The sequence below is a fragment of the Rhinoraja longicauda genome, chromosome 11 (assembly GCF_053455715.1).
Source record: "Rhinoraja longicauda isolate Sanriku21f chromosome 11, sRhiLon1.1, whole genome shotgun sequence".
In the NCBI taxonomy this organism is placed as follows: Eukaryota; Metazoa; Chordata; class Chondrichthyes; order Rajiformes; family Arhynchobatidae; genus Rhinoraja; species Rhinoraja longicauda.
In genome coordinates this window covers 36720570-36743439 of record NC_135963.1, presented here as the reverse complement: position 1 = coordinate 36743439, position 22870 = coordinate 36720570, and the positions used below count along the sequence as shown (strand labels likewise).

General features: G+C 41.1%; 1 protein-coding gene across 2 annotated transcripts in view; it reads right to left on the bottom strand.

Moving 5' to 3' along the window:
- The window catches only part of astn1 (astrotactin 1), a 1605092-nt gene that overhangs the window by 778480 nt on the left and 803742 nt on the right, over window positions 1-22870 (bottom strand). For both annotated transcript variants that reach the window (XM_078407397.1, XM_078407398.1), the window contains one exon: window positions 13680-13754. In XM_078407397.1, the coding sequence (XP_078263523.1) occupies window positions 13680-13754 (75 nt within the window). The remainder of the gene's footprint in view (window positions 1-13679; window positions 13755-22870) is intronic.

The window sequence follows — 22870 nt, the reverse complement described above, 5'->3', positions numbered from 1 at the left end:
AAATTACCAGGAGGTTGTTATAAGCGTATTTTTCATAAATATATTCGCAATGTTCTTTGATGACAAATTGCCATTTCTAAGGTTAAGAATTAATTGGCTTGGAAACATCTTCAGTTCACAGTTAATTGTGACGCAAATTAGAGTTTTAGAGTACTCAGCTAAGATAAACTGTCAAGGGTTGCTCTACTCTTGCCAAAAACTACCATAACACCACTTGTATATGTTGTTTTTGAACTTAATTATCTTGTTTATTCTTAAGAATGTTACATAAATATGTACAAGATGAAGAATTTAAAATGCAAGTTCAAATGCTCATGGCAATAATAATACCTAATACTTTTGACCAGTCTGTCAGCTGAAATAAATACTGATCCTGATATGTTTTACATAGTATTTTGAATAGTTGAGAAATCACTGAAATCCAATGCTCTCAGAAATCACAGCAATCTTAAAGTACTTCAAATAATTTTGCATACTTGATAATCTATAGTCATAGGTTGGTTATTCAATGGTGAATGTGGCATTTCCTAGCAAACCAAAGCCTTTTCACAATCTACAAGGCACATCAGCAATAGATAGGTTAGATGCACAGGGTCTTTTACCCAGAGAAGGGGAATCAAGAAACAGAGGGCATCGGTTTCAGGTGAGAGTAGAAACTTTTGATAGGAACCTGAGAAGCAACTTTTTCCATACAGAAGGTGGTGAGTATAAGAAATGAATTGCCGGAGGAGGTAGTTGAGGGAGGTACTATAATAACATTTAAAAGACATTTGGATAGGTACATGGATAGGAAAGGAAACCACCAAACAGTAGGAGGTGTTGGGGATAGCATCAAGCAAGAAATTAGGGATGCATGTAGCAAAGGTACAGCAGTTATCATGGGTGACTTTAATCTACATACAGATTGGGCCAACCAAATTGGTAACAGCTTTGAGGAGGAGGCTTTCCTGGAATGTAAACGGGATGGATTTTTTTCAAGAGAGAGTTAGATTTAGCTCTCAGGGCTAAAGGAATCAAGAGATATGGGGAAAAAGCAGGAACGGGGTAGTGATTTTGGATGATCAGCCATGATCATATTGAATGGCGGTGCTGGCACAAAAGGCCAAATGGCCTACTCCTTCACTTATTTTCTACGTTTCTATGTTTCTATGTTTACAGGGCCAAATGCGGGCAGCGGGAACCAGTGTAGATGGGGCAAGTTGGTTGTCATTGGCAAGTTGGGCTGAAGAGCCTATTTCCTTGCTCTATCAAATTCAACGGTCAAATGGTCCATTTCTTTATTCTGAAATTCTTTGGCTCTGCATGAATTTTCTGATTTCTAGCAAATTGAAGCTTGATTACCATATCCATTTTGGACTTGGATTTAAGCTGTCAATCAAATACCATTTAGAAATAGCTTGAAAATGTTTAAAATAACTATAACAGTATAACAGTATAACAGAGCTTTATTTGTCGTTCGGTACCGAAGTACCGAACGAAACTACATAGCAGTCATAGAAAAAAAGAACACAAGACACATAGCCCCAACACCAACGTCCATCACAGTGACTCCAAACACCCCCTCACTGTGATGGAGGCAACAAAACCTCCACTCTCTTCCCCACGCCCACGGACAGACAGCTCGTCCCCGACCGACCCGCACAGTCCCCGCAAGGGGATGGAAGTCCCCCCGGCCGAATCGCACCGGGCGCTGAAACGTCTCGCGGCTGAGCCGGGCGATGGAAGGCCCCGCGACCAAGCCTTTCAATAGTCTGGGTTGGATATTAAATTGGGCTCTAAGTAACAACATAATATTCAACGTTTTCCCACAATCTCTTCAATGCCCATTTGCATTGTTGGAAAAGGTGGTTGATCAAAGTCTAGGCACAGAATCGTGTTGATAATGGTCATGGAGGAAGGAATCACCTCAAAGTATCATCAATCTAAGTGTTGGATGGCTGTAAGGAGCACATCTGTTCTGGTATTTGCTAGAGTCTATCAGTCCCATTCCTCGATTTTTCTTCCATTGCTCTGTAAAATCTATAGTCTTCAAATACTCTTCCAAATTGCTTTTAAAATCTACACTTTAATCACTATCCACCACACTTTCTGAAAGTGCATTCCAGGTCACAACTATTCATTGAGTAAAATATTTTTCCACAAGGTTGTCCCTGTATCACTTTGACCATCACTTTAAATCTAGCTCTGCTGATCCTTGGTTCGGTTGCTAATGGGAACAGTTTTTCTTCATTTATTCTATCTAAGTCTGTTGTGTTTTTTGTACATTTCTGTGAAATCTCATCTCAAGCTGTTTTGCTCCAGATTCTTCAGTTTAAATTCCCTCATCCCTGGAATCATTTTATTAAATCTTTTATTCATCCCTCTACATGACCTTCATATCCTAAAATGCAAGCAATATCTAAGTTGTAATTAGTTTTCTAATGGTTCAATGTAATATCCTTCCTTTTATACTCTGCCTCTATTCAAAATGTGGTGCCTCATGCCCTTGCAGTACTGAAGGTACATCTTATTTTGATTTCTCTGTAACATAACTTTCTCCATGGAATTCTTGCCATCTCCCTGAAAAGTTTAATTTTCCAATTGTCTTTTGATTATTTTATATAGCCTTGTATAAGAACAGTCTCTACAAATCATCAAATATTTAAGATTTTGCTATTCAGGAAACAGTCTTCAGTATCTTCAAAATCTAAAACTGTTGACCTTGTATTGTATTTGTTTCCATTGACATCCATCTCTTACAGTTATCGGTTTACTTAATTCATTGATATCTTCACAATTCAACCCTGCTATCTGCCTTACTTTTATTACCAAAGTTCAACAGACATGAATTTGTGCTTTCTTTATTGCATCTGTGAAAATAGAGATGGAGATAAGAGGTAAGGGGAGTTGTTTTATTGATTAAGGTGGAACATCACAGTGGTAGTCCAAGACAAAAATTACAGAGTGATGGCCCAGTACATTACATAGAAACATAGAAAATAGGTGCAGGAGGAGGCCATTCAGCCCTTCGAGCCAGCACCGCCATTCATTGTGATCATGTCTGATCATCCACAATCAGTAACCTGTGCCCAACTTCTCCCCATATCCCTTGATTCCCCTAGCCCCCAGAGCTCTATCTAACTCGTTGTTTAGGATGGAGCTGAGAAATATAAAAAGGGGTGATCATCTTGTTGGGATTGTACTGGAGACTCCCAAATAGTCAATGGGAATTAGAGGAACAAAAATGCCATGAGATTGTAAGAATAATAGGATTGTCATAACAGGGGATTTTAGTTTTCCTAATAGTCAGGTCAAGAGTGTTTTATTGTCACACATCCCAGATAGAACAATGAAATTCGTACCTACAGCAGCACAACAGAATATGTAAACATAGTACACTGTAAACAATATGTGTATTTTTACAATATTGGAGAGATTTTGAGGAACAAGATTATTATTCAGGTTTTTACACCAATCCACTGTTCTTAACAAAAAAATCTACCCATCATGTGAAACCTTACAAATACCAAATATAAATTAGATAACTTCAAGACCGAAAGTCAAAAACTTTTTTCATGACAGACAAATTTTCATCGTTTTACCACCATTTTGGACACCAGAAATGTGACATAAAAACTCTGCCACATTTAGTTATGAATATTTAATTCATAAATAAACTTCATATGGCCCCTCATACATATACGTTTTGATAATGATCTAGGGAAATATCATCAATACCAGGAGAAAAACCCAGTAACATGTCTGGTATTCCGCCGAGCAAAGAACCGGTAATGGTCGTTGCGCTTGGTGTCCATTGTCACAACGACCGTTATCCAGGTCGGTACCTCCATAAGCTAAACTACAGAGGCTCCAAACCTCTACTGCTTTTCACAAACCCCAATGAGGTATCCTATGGTAGTAGTGATTTTGAGGTGAGTTAATTATATTTCCTTATATTCAAATTTAATATATCAAAAACATCGTGGTGTCAAAAACACAACAACTGTTTATGATATATTTTCCGACATTTTAAAGTCAATAAAAATTATTTTGGGGCATAAATTGGTCATCAAAACGAAGAAACTGAGCCAATCTTCAGTTTGGCAACACACTGTCTCTTGTTTACCTTTTGTACGAACCAAGTCGCTAACTTCATTCCTTCGTGTCAACTTCTGGAAGCTCCACAACGACCGTGACAGAGACAAAAAAACATCAGACCCGTGTCAGCTACAGTGTCTGTGTGAATATTGTGAATACTGTGTGAATATAAACTTTCTCCTGCAGTCCCTGAACATGAAATGCCTTCAAGTAGTTCACAACAACAGTCTGAAGAACAAGGTATTTTTATTATATGTATGTATCAAATACGACTTGGTAATTTATTTCAGACTTTTCTTCAGACTGAAGAAGCATCTCAACTCTCAACAGAACCACTCCAGCACTCTGTGAAACATCACCTACCCACGCTCTCCAGAGACGCTGTCCTACCTGCCGGGCCACTCCCGCACTCCGCAAAACGTCACCCATCCATGCTCCCCAGAGACGCTGCCCGACCCACCAAGTCACACCAGCACTCTGTGAAACATCACCTATCCTCGCTCCAGAGACGCTGCCGGATCTGCCGAGCCACTCCAGCACCTCGCGAAACGGAGTTTGTGAATAAAAATGAATTAAAAAAACTGGACAAATCAGGGCCAGAAACAGATGACCTCAGGCCACGAGATTCCTGGACTTCTGGATAGGCACATGGATATGCAGGGAATGGAGGGACATGAATAATGTGCAGGGAGATAAGTGATGGCCTTGGCATCATGTTTGGCACAGTCATTGTGAGCTGAAGGACCTGCTCTTGTGCTGCACTGTTTCATTTCCAATTCAACCCTGTTAACATTTATCCTGAGCAAAACCATTCCTCAACAGAAGTCTCTACTACAAAAATGAACACTTGGGAGAGTTTCATTTTTTACAAGCTCCCATAATGGTCATAGACACTCTATTCCCTCCAATCTTAAAATACATCCTGACTCTGCCAAATCTTCGGTATACCAACTTTGCAGTCGTCTTTCAAGCATCTTCACACGTACCAACAACGAAAACAGAATATCAACTATGTACTGGTTTATACAGAGCAATTAAATACTGGAGACATTATGAAATAGTTCATGGTTTAAGATCATGCAAATCACTATATGTATTGTAAGCAGGCACCAAGAATGAATCACTCCCAGAACCCACCAAATTCTCAACTTTCCAACTTGTTTCTGGGGCACTCTGTTTATCATCATGCTGGCAACCATCAGAAATTACTTTATCCTTTTTTTCAGAGTCAGACGGAAGTTATATGATAACTGCTTGGTCTTTGTAATGACTTCCTTTCAGACAAGTGCTTACAGCTGATTTACCATGAACCGCAATGACAGACAGCTTCTGAGGACTGTTGACTACTATGTACGCCCTTTACTCCATTTGATGCAATGAATGCCTGGAAGCTAACTATGAGAGATTCACTCTTTTAAACCAGAGAATATCACTTTGAATAGTTGTGACTGGTCTTGAATTCAATTATTCTTATATTCACTATTCATACTGCCAGTACTCAAGCCTGGAAACTGACCATACTGAAAAATGAAAAATAAGGATTTTATATCACCATAGACACCATTTATGTCAGCCATGATCACATTGAATGGCAGTGCTGGCTCAAAGGGCCAAACGGCCTACTCCTGCACCTATTGTCTATTGTCTATTATCTATTTCAAAGGTGGTACCTGTAAAAAACTAAATTCACTGGTCATTTGAAGTTTAGTTTTAGTTTAGAGATACAGCATGGAAACAGGCCCTTTGGCCCACCGAGTCCACACTGACCATCGACCACCCATTCACACTTGTTCTGTTATCACACTTTCTCATTCACCCCCTACACATTAAGGGCACTTCTTTACAGAGACCAATTAACCTACAAGTCTTGGGAATGTGGGAGGAAACTGCAGCACCCGGAAGAAATCCACGCAGTCACAGGGAGAACGTGCAAACGGCACCTGAGGTCAGGATCGAACCTGGGTCTCAGGTGCTGTGAGGCAACAGCTCTACCAAATGCGTATTTCAGCACTTTACTGAAGTGCAGTTGTATTAATCCCATCTCACCCCATTTAAAAATCTCAGATATTCATTTGAGCTTGCACCCCTCAGTGTTCAATGCTTTGCATTGGAAGCACTGGGCCAAATGAGAGGGTTGCAGGATAAATGGTTGGGCTGCAATATTGCAGCCTTTTTTCTCCCTCAACAGTGCTGCGACGTTCTTTGGAAGCTGACAACTACCGTGTGATTAAGGTAGAACAGAAAGCTCAACGATCACTGGCATGTTAATCTGACACAAAACTTTTACTGCCACTGCTCACAGCATGAAGAGACAACATACACGCAATAAGCAGTAAAAAGGTTGTGATATATGTTTAAAGTAAGATATATTAAATGAGAAGAAATCTGCTTCCCATCCAGAACACTATATATTTTAACAAAATTGTCAAACTAAACCCAAGTAGTCTGCAGATTCCTCTCATCCTGGCTATTCTTTCAGTTCCAGAATCAATTACCATTGCAGGGCTGCTTTTTGGAATCTGACCCATCTTTAGCAGGAGATATGTCTAAGCCTATATTACCCAGGGCCATCATTTCATTGAGTCATACAGCACAAAAGAAGGTCCTACAGTCACGTGAGTCTGCACAGACATAGGCGTGAATTTGGGTCGTGAACCTTCTCCAGTCTGCTGTGTTTACATTGAGACTATATTCAGACTTCAGACAGACTCTGAAGAAGAGTTCCAATCCAAAACGTCACCTATCCATGTTCTCCAGAGATGCTGCCTGACCAGAGAGTTACTCCAGCACTTTGTATCCAAAGACAACCATCTCCATAACCATAAAGTCTAACTATCATTAATTTAAGTTTACAATTAATTTACCCCCATCTACCCAGTTTCAATGTTGCGCCTTTCTTGTGGCTGTGAATCCACAGCAGTCTGCACTAAATTCCCAATGAGCTTGGTGCTTCCTAATTTCTGGATTTACAGAAATGGAGGTTATGTTGAAAAAAAATCATTGTTAATAAGTTAGATCTAAAGTTGCAAAATCCACTAAAGAAAATTTAGTTATGATTCACTGCACTGAAATGTGAACTCGAATTGGAAATTCTCACCTATCTGAATAATGCAAATTGATTAATTATATTTTATAACTAAATATGAAGTGAAAATCTTGCAGTTTTTGTTTATGTAGGAATCAGTAAAACTTGGATAGGGAAATTATGGTTTAAAAAACAATTATTCAGAAATATTCAATCCCAACATTAAATATCGTATTATGCTTCGTATAACCTTGCATTTGGAGGTTGAGGGGAGATGTGATGGAAGTATATAAAATAATGAGAGGAATAGAGTAGACAGTCAGAACCTTGATCCTAGGTTGGGATTATTAAGAGGGCATAGCTGTAAGGTGAGAAAGTTTAATGGAGATGTGCGGGGCAAGATTTTGTTTATACACAGAGTGTGGTGTGTGGGGCCTGGAATGAACTGCCATGGGTGGTGGTGGAGGCAGATACAATAGTGGTGTTTAAGTTGCTTCTGGATAGGCACACAGAAGTGCAGAGAACAGAGGAATATGGATCATGTACAGGCAGATGAGGTCTGTTTAACTTGGCATCATGCATGACACAAACATTGTGGGGCCGAAGGGCTTGTTCCTGTGCTGCACTGTTCTATATTCAATGTTCTACTATATTAATGGGGAGCAGTATTATTACACTGTATTAATGGGGTGAAATATTGTTAATAAGAAATAATGGAATAAGTGAGTTTTGCTACCAGTTGCATCGAACCAGAGTCTGCAGGCAGTTTTATATCATTACCATGTGAGCTTAATTTTAAATAATTCTCCTGTGAGCTTCCCAAGTGTTGATAAGTGCCCATTAGCTTTACATGTCCCTCTACTGTAGTCTGCCCCTCGTCAATTTACTGGATTTATACCATTAATTGCACCTCAGCCAATTAGGCTGAAAAATAATGTCATAGGTGATCTTGTAATGACAATGTTTGGCTCATATACTTCTTTGCCTGGAAGTCTAACAATAAGGCCATTTGGATTTAGCAGACTTCAGCAAGCAAGTAACTGTTCTAAGCAATTTTTGATCATCATTTCTCGATAGACATTTTCTTGCTAGCTTTGATAATCGTGATTTGCAATGTCTTCTTGAATGAATTAAGACTCAGTACAAATATCCAAAAGAGATAAAGGTTTCATACAAAACTGCACACAAATGTGAAATCTGACACTACTTTCACTCAGATGTGGAATCTTACACAACTTTCAGACAGAGTAGACTACCCACCATTGACTCCATCCACATTTCATGCTGCCTCAGGAAAGCAGCTAACATAATCAAAGACAACATTGTCAGAGTGAGGCCCAGCGCAAATTGGAGGAACAGCACCTCATAGTTCGCTTGGATAGCTTACACCCCAACGGTATGAACATTGATTTCTCCAAGTAGCCCTTGCTCTCCCTCTCTCTCCATCCCCTCCCCTTCCCAGTTCTCCCACTAGTCTTACTATCTCCAGCTACATTCTATCTCTGTCCCGCCCACTCACCTGACATCAGTCTGAAGAAGTGTCTCGATCCGAAACGTTACCCATTCCTTCTCTCCAGCCTGTCCCGCTGAGTTACTCCAGCATTTTATGTCTACCTTCGATTTAAACCAGCATCTGCAGTTCTTTCCTGCACACTTTAATATTCTTCTGTACCACTCATATTTCGCATGACAATCGTGCACTATTCTACCGTTCTGCACTCATTGTTGCATTCATTGTTGATATCTGTCATTACTGCATATATACTGCTTGCTCGACAAGCTTCATGTGAACAAGGAATTTTATTGCGCCCTGGTGTGTGTGGTGATGAAATAGTCTAATCCAATCCAATCTACCTTCTTCTACTGCCTGACACTGATATTTTTAACAAAGCAGAAAGTGTTGGAATAACTCAGCAAGTCAGACATCTCTGGAGGACATGGATAGATGATATTTTGGGTCCTGTCTGATGGCTCAGTTACTCCAGCACTTTGTGCTTTGCTCAAGATTCCAGCATCTGCAGTTCCTGGTTTCTCCACTTTACTGAGATATTTAAAGTATAGCACAGTTGCGTCTATATGAAGGCAGTTCATCAATGATAAAATCCACCATAACTTTCATTACATCAGCATAACATCTAGACATCTGAGGAATAAAGCACGTGAAGCCTGCAAATGTATCGCCAAGCATATGGTTTACCATTCAACAGCTATTATAATTTAAAAATCATTTGGACAAGTACATGGATAGGAAAGGTTTAGAGAGACATGGGCCAAATGCAGATAAATGGGACTAGCACAGATGGGACATCTTGGTCAGTATGGATGAGTTGGAACAAAGGGCCTGTTTCCACTCTGTATAACTCAGATTTTATGATCCCCACCCTCCTGCCTGCTTATTTTACCTTTAATTGTGTTTTAAGTACTGGAACATACTTACTAGTCAATGCCACACCTCAATCCCATCATCACATCAATCACAACTCTTTCTTGTATAATGCGATTAGTTTGCAGGGAAAGATTTTGTCTGTGCTATACATGAAGTCCTTGATTTGCTGTTAACCTTGTCATACAGGATAAATGTTCCGGAAAATTACAGCATTAGCAGAGATAGTTCTGTCTTGGGAGCCAAAAATTCAAATAGCTGTCTGCTTTATCAAAAGGATTGTGCCTGCAAATCAAACTCGTGATCTCACTTCTTCTTCTTCACTGCAAATTCTGCGTCAATTTCTAATATTTTGTTTCATTCTGCAGGGATCTTTTTTTGAATGTTGCAATTTTTTATTGGTCAGGCCAGGATAAAAAGTTAAATCGTCTCAATGTTACTTCAGGTAGACGTAAAATGCTGGAGTAACTCACCGGGTCAGGCAGCATCTCTGGAAAAAAAATAATAAGTGACGTTTTCGGTCAGCACCCTCACGTTGCTTGGGGTCTTTATATCTCCAACACTGGGCTATTGAGGGAGAGATCAGCTCAACTCTAATTGTGTGCATGACCCTCATCTGTCCATTATTGGAGATCATAACATGTTTTATATAGGCTAGGCTACTCATTGAACAGTCCAATCCAGCAATCAAAGCATCTACAAATCCAAATGCATTAAACCATTATTTATGTTTTTATATCTCATTATTCCTTTTCCACTTTCATTATCAAACATCCTTTTTTTGTTCAAACTTCACAACCACATCACTGGGACACTTTTAGTCCTTTACCCTGAGTAGGGGAATCAAGAACCGGAGAACACAAGTTTAAAATGAGAGGGGAAAGATTTAATAGAAACCTGAGGGGCAACCTTTTCAACATAGAGGGTGGTGGGTATATGGAACGAGCAGCCAGAGGAAGTAGTTGAGGCAGATACTATATCAATATTTTTAAAAAACCCTTGGACAGCCACATAGATAGGAAAGATTTAGAGGGATATGGGCCAAACTCAAAACAACATCTGTCCATTCCCTCTGTGGATGTTGCCAGACCCTTTGAGTTTGTCTAGCGTAGATAGGGCATCTTGGTTAGCATGGGCAAGTTGGCCGAAGAGCCTGTTTCCATGCTGCATGACTATGACATCTCAAACACAACATCTAATTTGGAACTAAGTACTTATTGGTCGGACTGGACTAGACTCAATGCTATCAAGATAAAGACAAGTAATTCCACTTGGACAGAGCACTCAACTAGAATACAAAGGTTGTTGTCAATTTCATTTTAATATTTGATATCCCATCCACTGCTCAAAACATTCATTCCCTCCACTATCATGCAAAATGTCTGTAGTATATAACCATCTACAAAATGTACTGCTGTTATTCGCACTAGCTACCCTGACAGCACCTCGCAAACCCAACCTCTACCACGGATGAGAACAAATCCAGTTGGCATGTGGGAACACCACAACCCACACAAAATCAATTCTACTCTAACTTCTGGCCACCATTTCCTCAAGGCTGATTAGGAATGGGCATTGCCAGTCGTGCCACATCCCCCCAAAAAATGTATGATTAAAATACTTAAAATACTATCCTGACCAAATAAACAGTAAGAAAATTCCATCATTTTAAAAGGTTGGAGGAAAAATCTACTTTGAACCTTTTTAAACAAAGTACTACAATCAAATCATTACTAAAGTAACAGCACTAACCATCTAATAAAAGCATTATTTTTACAAGTGAATTTAGTGAAGGGAGGTGAATCTGAATGGCGTTAATAGATGGCAAAAGGTGGAATCGTGAGCAAAAAAAGAAACAAGGAACTGCAGATGCTGGTTTACAAAAAAAGACACAAAGTGCTGGAGTGGCTCAGTGAGTCAGGCAGAATCTCTGGAGAACATGGATAGGTGACGTTTCGGGTTGAAACCTCTCATCAAGTCTGAAGAAGGGTCCCGACCCGAAGCGTCATGTATCCGTTCATGTTCTCCAGAGATACTGCCCACCCTGCTGAGTTATCCCAGCACTTTTATCTTATAATGAGCTCAGTCAGACATTAAATTAATAATATTCTTCTTTGACATGAACTTATGCAATATTTTGTGTGTTACTTTAATATCCTGCAATAATTCTTTCAAGATTTCAAAGACAAAGCAATCAATGGCATAGCTTCATAATCAACAAGATAATCAAAGGGAAAGTTAGTCAAAAAGAACACAGATACCGTAGGTCAGAGCACTTGGGAATCAACCACTGTAAGCAGGCTATGCCGATAGTGTGGCAGTGGCTATATCATCTGACTTTAGTTTATAGTTAGCTATAACATTTGAAACAAATGAAGGGAAAAGGAGAAATAAAGACTGAAATACAGCAATTTCAGGGGTAGGAACGAGGAACTGCAGATGCTGGTTTACCAAAGACACAAAATGCTGGGATAACACAGTGTGCCAGGCAACATCCTTGGAGAACATAGAGAGGTGATGTTTCAGGATGGGACCTTTCTTTCAGGGGTGCAGATTGTAAAACTGATGGCAGAGTTTTGAGGTTTCGATATGAATGATCAGAGAACACTTGTCGTTTCATAACAAAGTGACATTTTTAAATCTGACATTACTGTTGTTTCAATCTTGCTGTGAGATATATCCATTTATTACAGCAGAGTTTGTTTCTATTGCAGACATGGGGATAACTTCATTTCTATTCCGTGAATCAGGCAGAGTGAAACAGTGATTTTGTTTAACAAAAAACATACACATTCAACTTATTGTTCTTCTATCTCAAAATTACAGATACACAATTTTCACTACAACCATCTTTTGTGAGAATATGTAAGGTTAATCAAGGTTTATTTTGTTATTAACACTAAGCCCAAATGAGTGTTGAGGCCTGTGCAAAATACACTCTTGTTAAGGAAAACATTGAAACCCTCACATTCAGCAATCATAGAACAGTGCAGCACAGGAACAGGCCCTTCGGCCCACAATGTCCTGGGATGGCAGGACTTTCATATGACGAAAGACTGGATAGACTCGGCTTGTACTCGCTGGAATTTAGAAGATTGAGGGGGGATCTTATAGAAACTTACAAAATTCTTAAGGGGTTGGATGCAGGAAGATTGTTCCCGATGTTGGGGAAGTCCAGAACAAGGGGTCACAGTTTAAGGATAAGGGGGAAGTCTTTTGGGACCGAGATGAGAAAGTTTTTTTTCACACAGAGAGTGGTGAATCTGTGGAATTCTCTGCCACAGAAGGTAGTTGAGGCCAGTTCATTGGCTATATTTAAGAGGGAGTTAGATGTGGCACTTGTAGCTAAAGGGATCAGGGGGTATGGAGAGAAGGCAGGTACGGGATACTGAGTTGGATGATCAGCCATGATCATATTGAATGGCGGTGCAGGCTCGAAGGGCCGAATGGCCTACTCCTGCACCTATTTTCTATGTTCTATGTTTCTATGTAATGTCCATGCTGAATATGATGCCAAGATTATCTCTTATTTACCTATGCATAATCCATATTCCTCCATTTCCTGCATATCCAAATGCCTATCCAAAAGCTTCTTAAATGCCACTATCCTTTCTGCCTCAACCATCAATGCTGGCAGCACATTCCAGGTACTCACCACCCTCTGTGTAAAAAAAAAATCCCTGCACATCTTCCTTCAAACTTTGCCCCTCTCACCTTAAAGCGATGCCCTCTAATATTGATTTTTCCACCTTGGGGAAAAGCTTCTTACCATCTACCCTATCTCTGCCTCTTATAATTTTATATACTTCGATCAGATCTCCCCGCTGCCTCCGGCATTCCAGAGAAAACAGACCAAGTCTGTCCAACCTGTCCATGTAGCTAATACCTCCTAATCTAGGCAACATTCTGGTAAATCTCCTCTGCACACCTATTCCAAATTCATAGGTGTGGTGACCTGGGGATTTCATTGGTGTACTATTACTCAGTTGAGACAAGGAATAACAGGACAACCTGCTTTGAAGGTAGGTATTCTCAAACTAAACAGCAGAATCAGGTGTAATAATGTTGAAAGGGCAATACTGCATAATACAATTACACTCACATATAATACAACGCAAGTAAACAATCTTTGTAATGGAGAGCATAGGTCTCAAGGAACAGAGGAAGACTTAAATATATAAAAAGTGGTCTTACCTGAATATTCTGTCAGATGGCTGCTCCCCCATCACGAGATCAAAGCCACGTTGAAACATGGTGTATGGCCAGGGTCTACACAGGATAAAAACAAAACAAATCATTTCTCAGATTCTTTTAAATAACAGCAAGTTCATAAGAAGCCATACATAAGTGGCAATAAAAATTAAACCTAAAAGAGATTATTAAAATTCCGAAATGGTATGGAACAGTTTGCGGCAGCACAGTGGCACAGCGGTAGAGTTGTGGCCTTACACCGCCAGAGACCCGGGTTCGACCCTGACTATGGGTGTTGTCTGTACGGGGTTTTTACATTCTCCCTGTGACTGCATGGATTTTCTCAGGGTGCTCCAGTTTCCTCCCACCCTACAAAGATGTACAGGTTTGTAGGTTTTTAATTGGCTTCTGTAAAAATTGTAAATTGTCCCTAGCGTGTAGGATAGTGCTGGAGTACAGAGTGATTACTGATCGACATGGACTCAGTGGGCTGAAGGGCCTGTTTGCACGCTGCATCTCTAAAGTCTAAAGTAGTGTCCAAAGTCTAGTTTAACATAGTCATAGAGGTACAGTGTGGAAACAAGCTCTTTTCTGCAAAACATTGATGACACATTAATTACTTCTATGTCCTACACACTAGGGGCGATTACCAAAGCTGATTAACCCACAAACCTGCACGTCTTTAGAACGTTGGAGGAAACCGGAGCACCCAGAGAAAACCCACACGGACACAGGGAGAATGTACAAACTCCGCACAGACCGCAGCCATAGACAGGATTGAACCCGGGTCTCCGGGAATGTGAGGCAGCAGCTCTACCGCTGCATCACTGTGCAGCCCAAGGTGGAGAAGAAGGGGGAAATACAGCAAAACGGATTATATTAATTTGAGTAGGAAGGAACTGCAGATGCTGGTTTATGCTCGGCGGGTGCTTCAATGTCGGGAGCCACGACCACCCCGATGTGCAGCAGCAGCGGCAGCGGCAGCGTCTTCGCCCGCACCGGATCGCGGGGCTTGGGTCGGCCTGCTGCGGACCTTTCACCGTCCGGCGCGGCCTGGAACGTGATAAGTTCAACAGCCTGACCGCGGGAGAAGACGGCAGGGGAAGAGAAATGACATTCTGGCCTTCCATCACGGTGAGGAGGTGACTGGGGGAGACTCATTGTGATGGATGTTTCTTTTTGTTTTGTGTTTTGTGTTGGTTGGGGTTGTGTAATTTGCTTATTTTATTGCTCTATTGTTGAACTGTGGGTGACGAAATCTCGTCCAAAAGACCTGTTTTTTTGGATGACAAATAAAGGTAATTCTGAAATTCTGAATACCAAAGATGGACACAAAAAGCTGGAGTAATTCAGCTAGTCAGGCAGCAACTCTAGAGAAAAGGAATAGGTGACGTTTCGGGTTGAGACCCTTCTTCAGACTGAGAGTTAGGAGAAAGGGATCAGCCAAGAAGGTTCTTGGCTGCAACCTTCCCCCCATTGATGAACTGTACACTGCAAGGGCCAGGAAGCAATTGGGCAAGATCATCTCTGACCTCTCTCACCCTGGCCACAAATTCTTTGGAGCATTTCCCTCTGAAAGGCGACTCCAGACTGTCAAAGCTGCCACACCCATACATAAAAACAGCTTTTTTCCTCGAGCAATAGCTCTGCTCAACAACCAAACGTCTGTAGCCTCCTTTTGCTCTGGTATTTTATTTCATTCTTCACTTGTTTAAATTATAATGTTTTTTTCTTAATTGTTTACTGTATGACATGTTGTCACTTGCGAGCAAAGCACCAAGGCAAATTTCTTGTATGTATATATACTCGGCTAATAAAAAAATATTCAATTCAATTCAATTCGTGTGGTGCTTCTTATTGATGTGTTTCAACTCCTTGCAGCTGTCAACTCATAGCACAGCAGCTGAGACCTTTGCAGCCAGCTCTTGAAAAGACAGACTATAATACAGCCAAATGAAGGAATACATGCTGCAATAATGGGAGGTGTATAGGTGCTTCCCCAGGGCCAAATGGACCTCCAGGCTGGTGAGAGGCAGATGATGCAGGAAGCTTGTCCTTTGTGCATGAAGCATATGAAAATCCTCCACACTTCTGGCAGGATGTTGGCAGTGACTTCTTTGTGGGGACAAGTGCAATCTACAAGTGCCTGCACTTTGGGGAATGCTTGCAGTGGAGGTAAATGCCCATGCATTCTTTGCCTGCTCCTGTGGCCTGATGGTATTGTAGCTGAGAACCCCATTCCTCACTTTGCTTATTGAACATAGAACAGTACAGTACAGAGCAGGAACAGTCTCTTCGTCGTACAATAGCCATGCTGAACATGATGCTAAGATAAACTAATCTCCTCTGCCTGTGCACGATCTGTATCCTTCCATTTCCTACATTTCGGGCATCTATCCAAGAGCCTGTTAAATGTCACCATCATATCTGCCTCCACTACCGCCTCTAGCAGCATGTTCCAGGCTTCCTTCACTCGTGTAAAACATTTGCCCTGCAGACATCTCCTTTAAACTTTGTCCCTCTCACCTTAAAGCTGTGCTCTCTCGTCTTTGACATTTCCACCCTTGAAAAAAGGTTTATGACTCTTTACCCAAGCTATGTCTCCCATAATTTCATATACTTCTATCAAGTCTCAGCCTCCATCATCGGCAGTCACTCGAAGCGAGTATGACTGTCCTCTCCATAGAGGACGCCTGTGCGTGACTTTGTTTAACGTGAGGAGACTGGTGCACAGACAGCCTTGACAGATCTGGGTCAGGATCCAGTGGTATGGAGTCCAAGACAACCAGGGACCCTTTTCTGCTGCCGCCTTCATCCGCCTTCCCAGCCGTTGTGACGCTCCACTAAAGTCAGCCATCATCCTCCGCCTGTTCCACCGTTGAGGTCTTGGTTGGATTTCTCTTTGTCAGGGACCTCCCCCTCGACCTTACCACCATGGGTGGCCCTACCAGGAACATAGGTCTAGAAGGCATCGCTCTCAGGATCTCAGGACCACACAAGCTTCTCCACCACGACAAGGTGACAATCCACGGAGAAGTCTCATCCTCCAACAGTCGAGAGAAAACAAGTTTGTTCAACCCAAGAAATGTTGCAGAGATCAGTAGCAACTGCTCAGATTGATCCTGAAGCAAGGGAGCTAAGAGTGATAGTGATCCATGAGATGGGCATTCAAGACTCATGAGATGGTGTTTTAGGCTGCAGGAGGGCACAGATCACAGTGAAGACCCACAATTTACTTTAAATGTTGCTCCTACGAATAGCACATACTCAGGGGAAATAATTTCAGTGTTTAGTGAGGTTGAAAAGATCGCTGTAATGGAATTTTTGAATGTTGCACCACCAAGTCATCCAACATCTTCCAAGATGGCTCTGGAGCAAGGCAACACTTTGTGCATTGGTCCCAGAAAAGGATCCACTATTATCCAGTATAATTGTTCCACTCTTTTAAATCTCTATTTCATTTGGATCTGCTTGATTGTATTCATGTGTAGTATTAACTGATTTCATTGGATAGTATGCAAACAAATGTTTTTCACTATATCTCAGTATACATGACAATAATAAACCAATACCAATGGTACTTTATTTGTCACGTGTACCAAGGCTCACTGAAATTCCCTAATTTACTGAGCACCGGCTCACCACAGGGCTGTGTGTTGAGCCCCATCCTTTACTCCCTCTACACTCACGACTGCGCCCCCACCCATCCCACCAACACCATCATCAAGTTCGCGGATGACACGACTGTGGTTGGACTCATCTCAGAAGGAGATGAGACAGCCTATAGGGATGAAATCCAAAGGCTGGCAGCATGGTGTTCAGTGAACAATCTGGTCCTGAACTCCTCCAAAACAAAGGAACTTATAATTGACTTTAGAAAAACCAGTGTAGACTACGACCCACTCTACATCAATGGGGTCTGTGTGGAAAGGGTACCAGCTTTCAGGTTCCTGGGTACGCACATCGCAGAGGATCTTACCTGGTCTACCAACACCATCACCACAGTAAAGAAGGCACAGCAGAGACTCCACTTCCTGAGGATCCTCAGGAAAACCAACCTGCAGGAGAAGCTCATGTTGTCCTTCTATCGCTGCTCCATCGAGAGTGTGCTGGCATACTGTATAACCACATGGTATGCCAGCTGCTCAGAAAAGGACAGGAAGGCCCTTCAGAGGGTCATCACGACGGCCCAGAAGATCATCGGCTGCTCACTGCCCTCCCTGGAGCACCTGTTCAGCCTACGCTGCCTCAGTAGAGCAGGCAAAATAATAAAAGATCCATCCCACCCCGGCCACCGTCTGTTTGTTCATCTGCCCTCTGGTCGACGTTTCAGGTCGATCAAATCCCGAACAAACAGACTTAAGAACAGTTTTTACCCCAGGGCCATACGAGAACTGAACACTACCTTTGCACTAGGCAACACCGTTAAAAAATCTTGTACTTAATATAATTGTATTTAATTGTATTTATGTATTTATTTGTTTTTGCATTTATTGCATATATGTTTGTACGCACCGTCAGGATTGGCTATTTTTTAATTTCGTTGTACTCGTTGCAATGACAATAAATGAATATTATTATTATTATTATTATTATTATTAAATGGTGCGGCACGGTGGCGCAGCGGTAGAGTTGCTGCCTTACAGCGAATGCAGCGCCAGAGACTCAGGTTCGATTCTGACTACGGGCGCCGTCTGTACGGAGTTTGTACGTTCTCCCCGTGACCTGCGTGGGTTTTCTCCGAGATCTTCGGTTTCCTCCCACACTGCAAAGACGTACAGGTATGTAGGTTAATTGACTGGGTAAAATGTAAAAAATGTCCCTAGTGTATGTAGGATAGTGTCAATGTGCGGGGATCGCTGGGCGGCGCGGACTCGGTGGGCCGAGGAGCCTGTTTCCGTGCTGTATCTCTAAATCTAAAAAATCTAAATCTAAATTTTTGAGGTGTTTTACACCAGTAAAAGGAAAATTCTTTGTTGAGTTTATTGTCATGTCTACCGAGGTACAGTGCCATATAGTCAGTGGAAAGACTATACATGATTACAATTGAGCCATCCACAATGTACAGATAAGAGGACAAAGGAAATAATGTTCAGTGCAAGATAAAGTCCAATAAAGTCCGATTAAAGATAGTCCGAGTGTCTCCAATGAGATAGATGGTAGGTCATACCAACTGAAAGATGAGGGGACAGCTGCATGAAAGGTATCGATGCACACAGAAATATTCACAAAATGGCTCAGCTTCAGATTTGAAAGCATAACACATTTTTTTCAGTTATGTGAGTGAATTTCTAACCCTGTACTTGCTATAAGTCCAAGACATCAACAAGGTTTCTTTCCATCCACTATCCGACCTGACAGTGGACCTTTCATCCAATGTTTAATATTCACAGTTTTCTATTAACTCTCAGTCACAGGGTCAAAGAGAGAGTCAGTGCCATTAATAGGGTGAAATCGTATTTTAATCAAAAGGGAAGTCCGTTTTGGCCCTTCAATTCCTTTTGTTAATTTTAATGTTTCTTTTGTTGCTGATTAAAAATTATAAAGCTTATAAATGATTTATTAACATCCCATAACAGAATTAGAGTGTGTGAAAGAAAGACATTAATGCCGGGTTAAAATAAAACACATTTCTGAATACTGGGTAAATGACGGTCTTGACAAATGTTTCTCGGGATTAAGTCCAACTTCATCATTGTGCATGTCAATGTTCTGTTCTCTGTGTGCTTGAGTCCTTCTGTGCATAAACCATGCTGATTCAAAGCTATAAAACATGTGCGCTGTTGCAATATAAAGTGTTATGTCTTTTAGATGGGAGTTAATTCAGTGTTCTCCATCTGTTTATACCATGTACCTCAAAGACTTCATGAACATTCGTACTCTCAGCTAATGCACTTTATTCAACACCAACATGTAGATGAAAAGAGTGAGACTGCAACCTCTACAGCCAAACACATTGGAGACCAAAACCAAGCAGATATATAGAAGATATATAGAAAGTGCGCACCACCAGTCTCAGGATCAATCTCTTCCATAAGGTCATGAGACACATGAGCAAATTAGGCCATTTGGCCCATCAAGTCTACTCTGCCATTCAATCATCTACTTTTCTCTCTCAACCCTAATTTCCTGCCTTCTCCCCAAACCTTTGACACCCTTATTAATCTAGAGCCTATCAATCTCAGTTTTTTAAATACCCAATGTCTTGGCCTCCATGGCCGTCTGTGGCAATGAATTCCCCAGATTCACTACTCTCTGGCAAAATAAATTCCTGCGCATCTCCAATCTGAAAGGTTTGACCTTTTATTCTGAGGCTGTATCCTCTGGTTCTAGATACTCCCAATACTGGAAACATCCTTTCCACATCCACTTGATCTAGGCCCTTCAGTATCTAATAGGTGTCAATGAGATTCCTCCCTCATCCTTCTAAAGTCCAGTAAGTACAGGCCCTGGGCCATCAAACACTCCTCATACATTAACCCAATCATCCCTGGGATCATTCCCTTCTGCTATCAGGCACTGAACGGTCCTTCCATGAGGTAGGGTGCAGTTCGATTCTCCTTTATCTCTTTGTGGACATTGGACTGTTGCGCAACAATGCTGAAAACTATATTCTGCATTCTCCCTTTGCTCTACCTCTTGTTTGGCTTGATTGTAATTATGTACAGTATTGTAGAAACAAGGGACAGCAGATTTCTGGCTTGGAAAGTAAGACTCAGTCCAAGAGTAACTCAGTGGGTCAAACAGCATATCTGGAATTTGAAGAAGGGGCCATGACCTGAAATGTCATCTGTCCATGTTCCCTAGGGTTGCGACCTGACCTGCTGAATTATTCCAGCACTTTGTGTCTTGTTTTTCAAACCAACATCAGTTGTTCCGAGTTTCCACAATGCTATATATAAGCTCAATCTTTTTTCTGTACAGTATTATCTGGTTTGATTAGACATCATGCAAAGCAAAGCTTTTCAATGTACCTCAGCACATGTAACAATAACAAACCTAAACCTAAGCAACATCTCATTGTTATTTGTAAAATCTTATTGTGAAGAGAAGTATCCTAAGGTTAGATATAGATCAGATAAAAAGTTGGGTGGACTGTTGGCAGATGGAATATAATCCCGGCAAGTGAAAGGTGATGCATTTTGGTGAGTCAAATTGGGATATGGTATCCACAGTAAATGTTTCAGCAAGGAACGTTAATGTACAGAGGGAACTTGAGGTTGAAGTCCATAGTTCCCTGAAAGTGGCAGCACAGGTAGCTAGGTTAGACCGCACTGGTAGCATTGTGTGGCCACACTATATAAACAAAGGTGACTGTGCTGGAGAGAGTGCAGTGTAGAATCACCAGGATTTTGCTTGGATTGCTGGAACTTTAATTAAGGGGAAAGACAGGATAGGCTGGGCTTATTTTCCCTTGAATGAAGGAGGCATCGATAGGGTTGATAGGAACCTTTGCCCAATATTAGGCCCATCAAAAACAGGAAGGCTTAGGTTCAGGGTAAGAAGACTCACAGGAGCAAACTTGGGCCATTCGGCCCTTTGAGTCTGCTCCGCTATTCAATCATGGCTGATCTATCTTTCTCTCTCAACCCCATTCTCCTATTTTCAAGGCCTTAACAGTACAGACAGGGAAACACTCTGCGAGAGCCCAGTGTTTCGGTGACTCACAGCACCTACAGGCTTTTTTTACACTTGTGACACAATAGTTACATATAGATTTCACATTTTTTCAATAATCCATCGGTAATTAATGTTTCTCACGAGCCTTTCATTTCTTTCTTTTCCCCCAGAGTTATCTTTAACCTTCTGTTCCGTGTTATTAAGAAAACCGTTTTCCCATTTGTCTGACAAATGGATGTAATAAAGGACTTCTGTTACTTCCTGATCAGTTTTATTGCCCTCAGCCTGGTTTATAACAACCTATGTTTATCTTTACTCCAGCTAGCTATGCCTTACAATGTGAACACTTTCTAAATCAATTTATTGCCACTCCCAGCATGACCTTAAATTTACCTTCACTCTGTTGGCCTCTATTCCCATCATACTTCCCCAGTATGTAAACTCTTGAGTTAAACATATTGCAAACTAGCCTCATTCTCAGAATTTCCAAAGTCTCCTACATCAGAAGATAAGAAAACAACATGCAAATTAAGAATCAAAATGTACTCTCTCTCTCTGTAGCTACAATATTTAATGTAGAACAAAAATGTAAAATCCAATGCTCATTTCTTTTGCTCTGGGCAGTTCAATAAATTAGGAATGAAGAAAGCATCAAGCATTATCGAGATAATCATATGTCTTTAAATAAGTAGCGGAGTGTTATGTACTGTCAGGACAAATGATAAGAGAGTAGAAAGTGGTTTATAAAATAATACTGTGCACAATTTTCGAAGTATAAGTAGCTATAGGATGTAATTTGGGGCATTTGCACCCAATTTCTTGGGAAAGTGCTGCTCATTGAAAGACATAATATGGAAACAGGCCCTTCAGCCCACTGAGTCTACACCAACGATCGATCACCCATTCACATTAGTTCTGTTATCCCATTTTGACATCCACTCCCTACACACTAAAGACAGTTTCCCCAGAGGCCAATTAGCATATCTTTCAAATGTCTACAAATCAGCATGTCTTTGGTATATGGGAGGAAACTGGAGCATCTGGAGTTAACACACTCGATCACATGGAGAACATGCAAACTCCACACAGTCAGCTGCCACAGTCAGGATGGAACCCTAGTCTCTGGCACTGCAAGGCAGCAGCTCTACCAGCTGTATCATTGTGTTGATAATTGGACTGGGCACTTCCTGTTGTTATTCACCCTAGCACTGACGTCATTTCTCTCTCATCTTTCAAGCACATGACGGTGTATTCAATATCTGCAATGGCCTTTAGTGCCCTGAGAGAGAATGGATCAAAGGAAGAAGATTTACAACCTTTTTTTATTAATTCACAATTCAACAAGGAGCAAATCATGTTGAAAGTAGTGAACTATGTGTGATTGAGAGTGTCACCTCTGTGATGCAATTTTTTGTCTGTAGCGTATGATTCCTGCAAATGTTATCCATAAAGAACCTCTTTGCAGGCAAGCCTCAATAGAGATCATGACTTCTATGAATGATTTCTGTGGCTTCAGTTCTGGTCGCCATTACAGGAAGAAATTGAGGCTTTGGAGAGGGTGTGGAGGAGTTTAA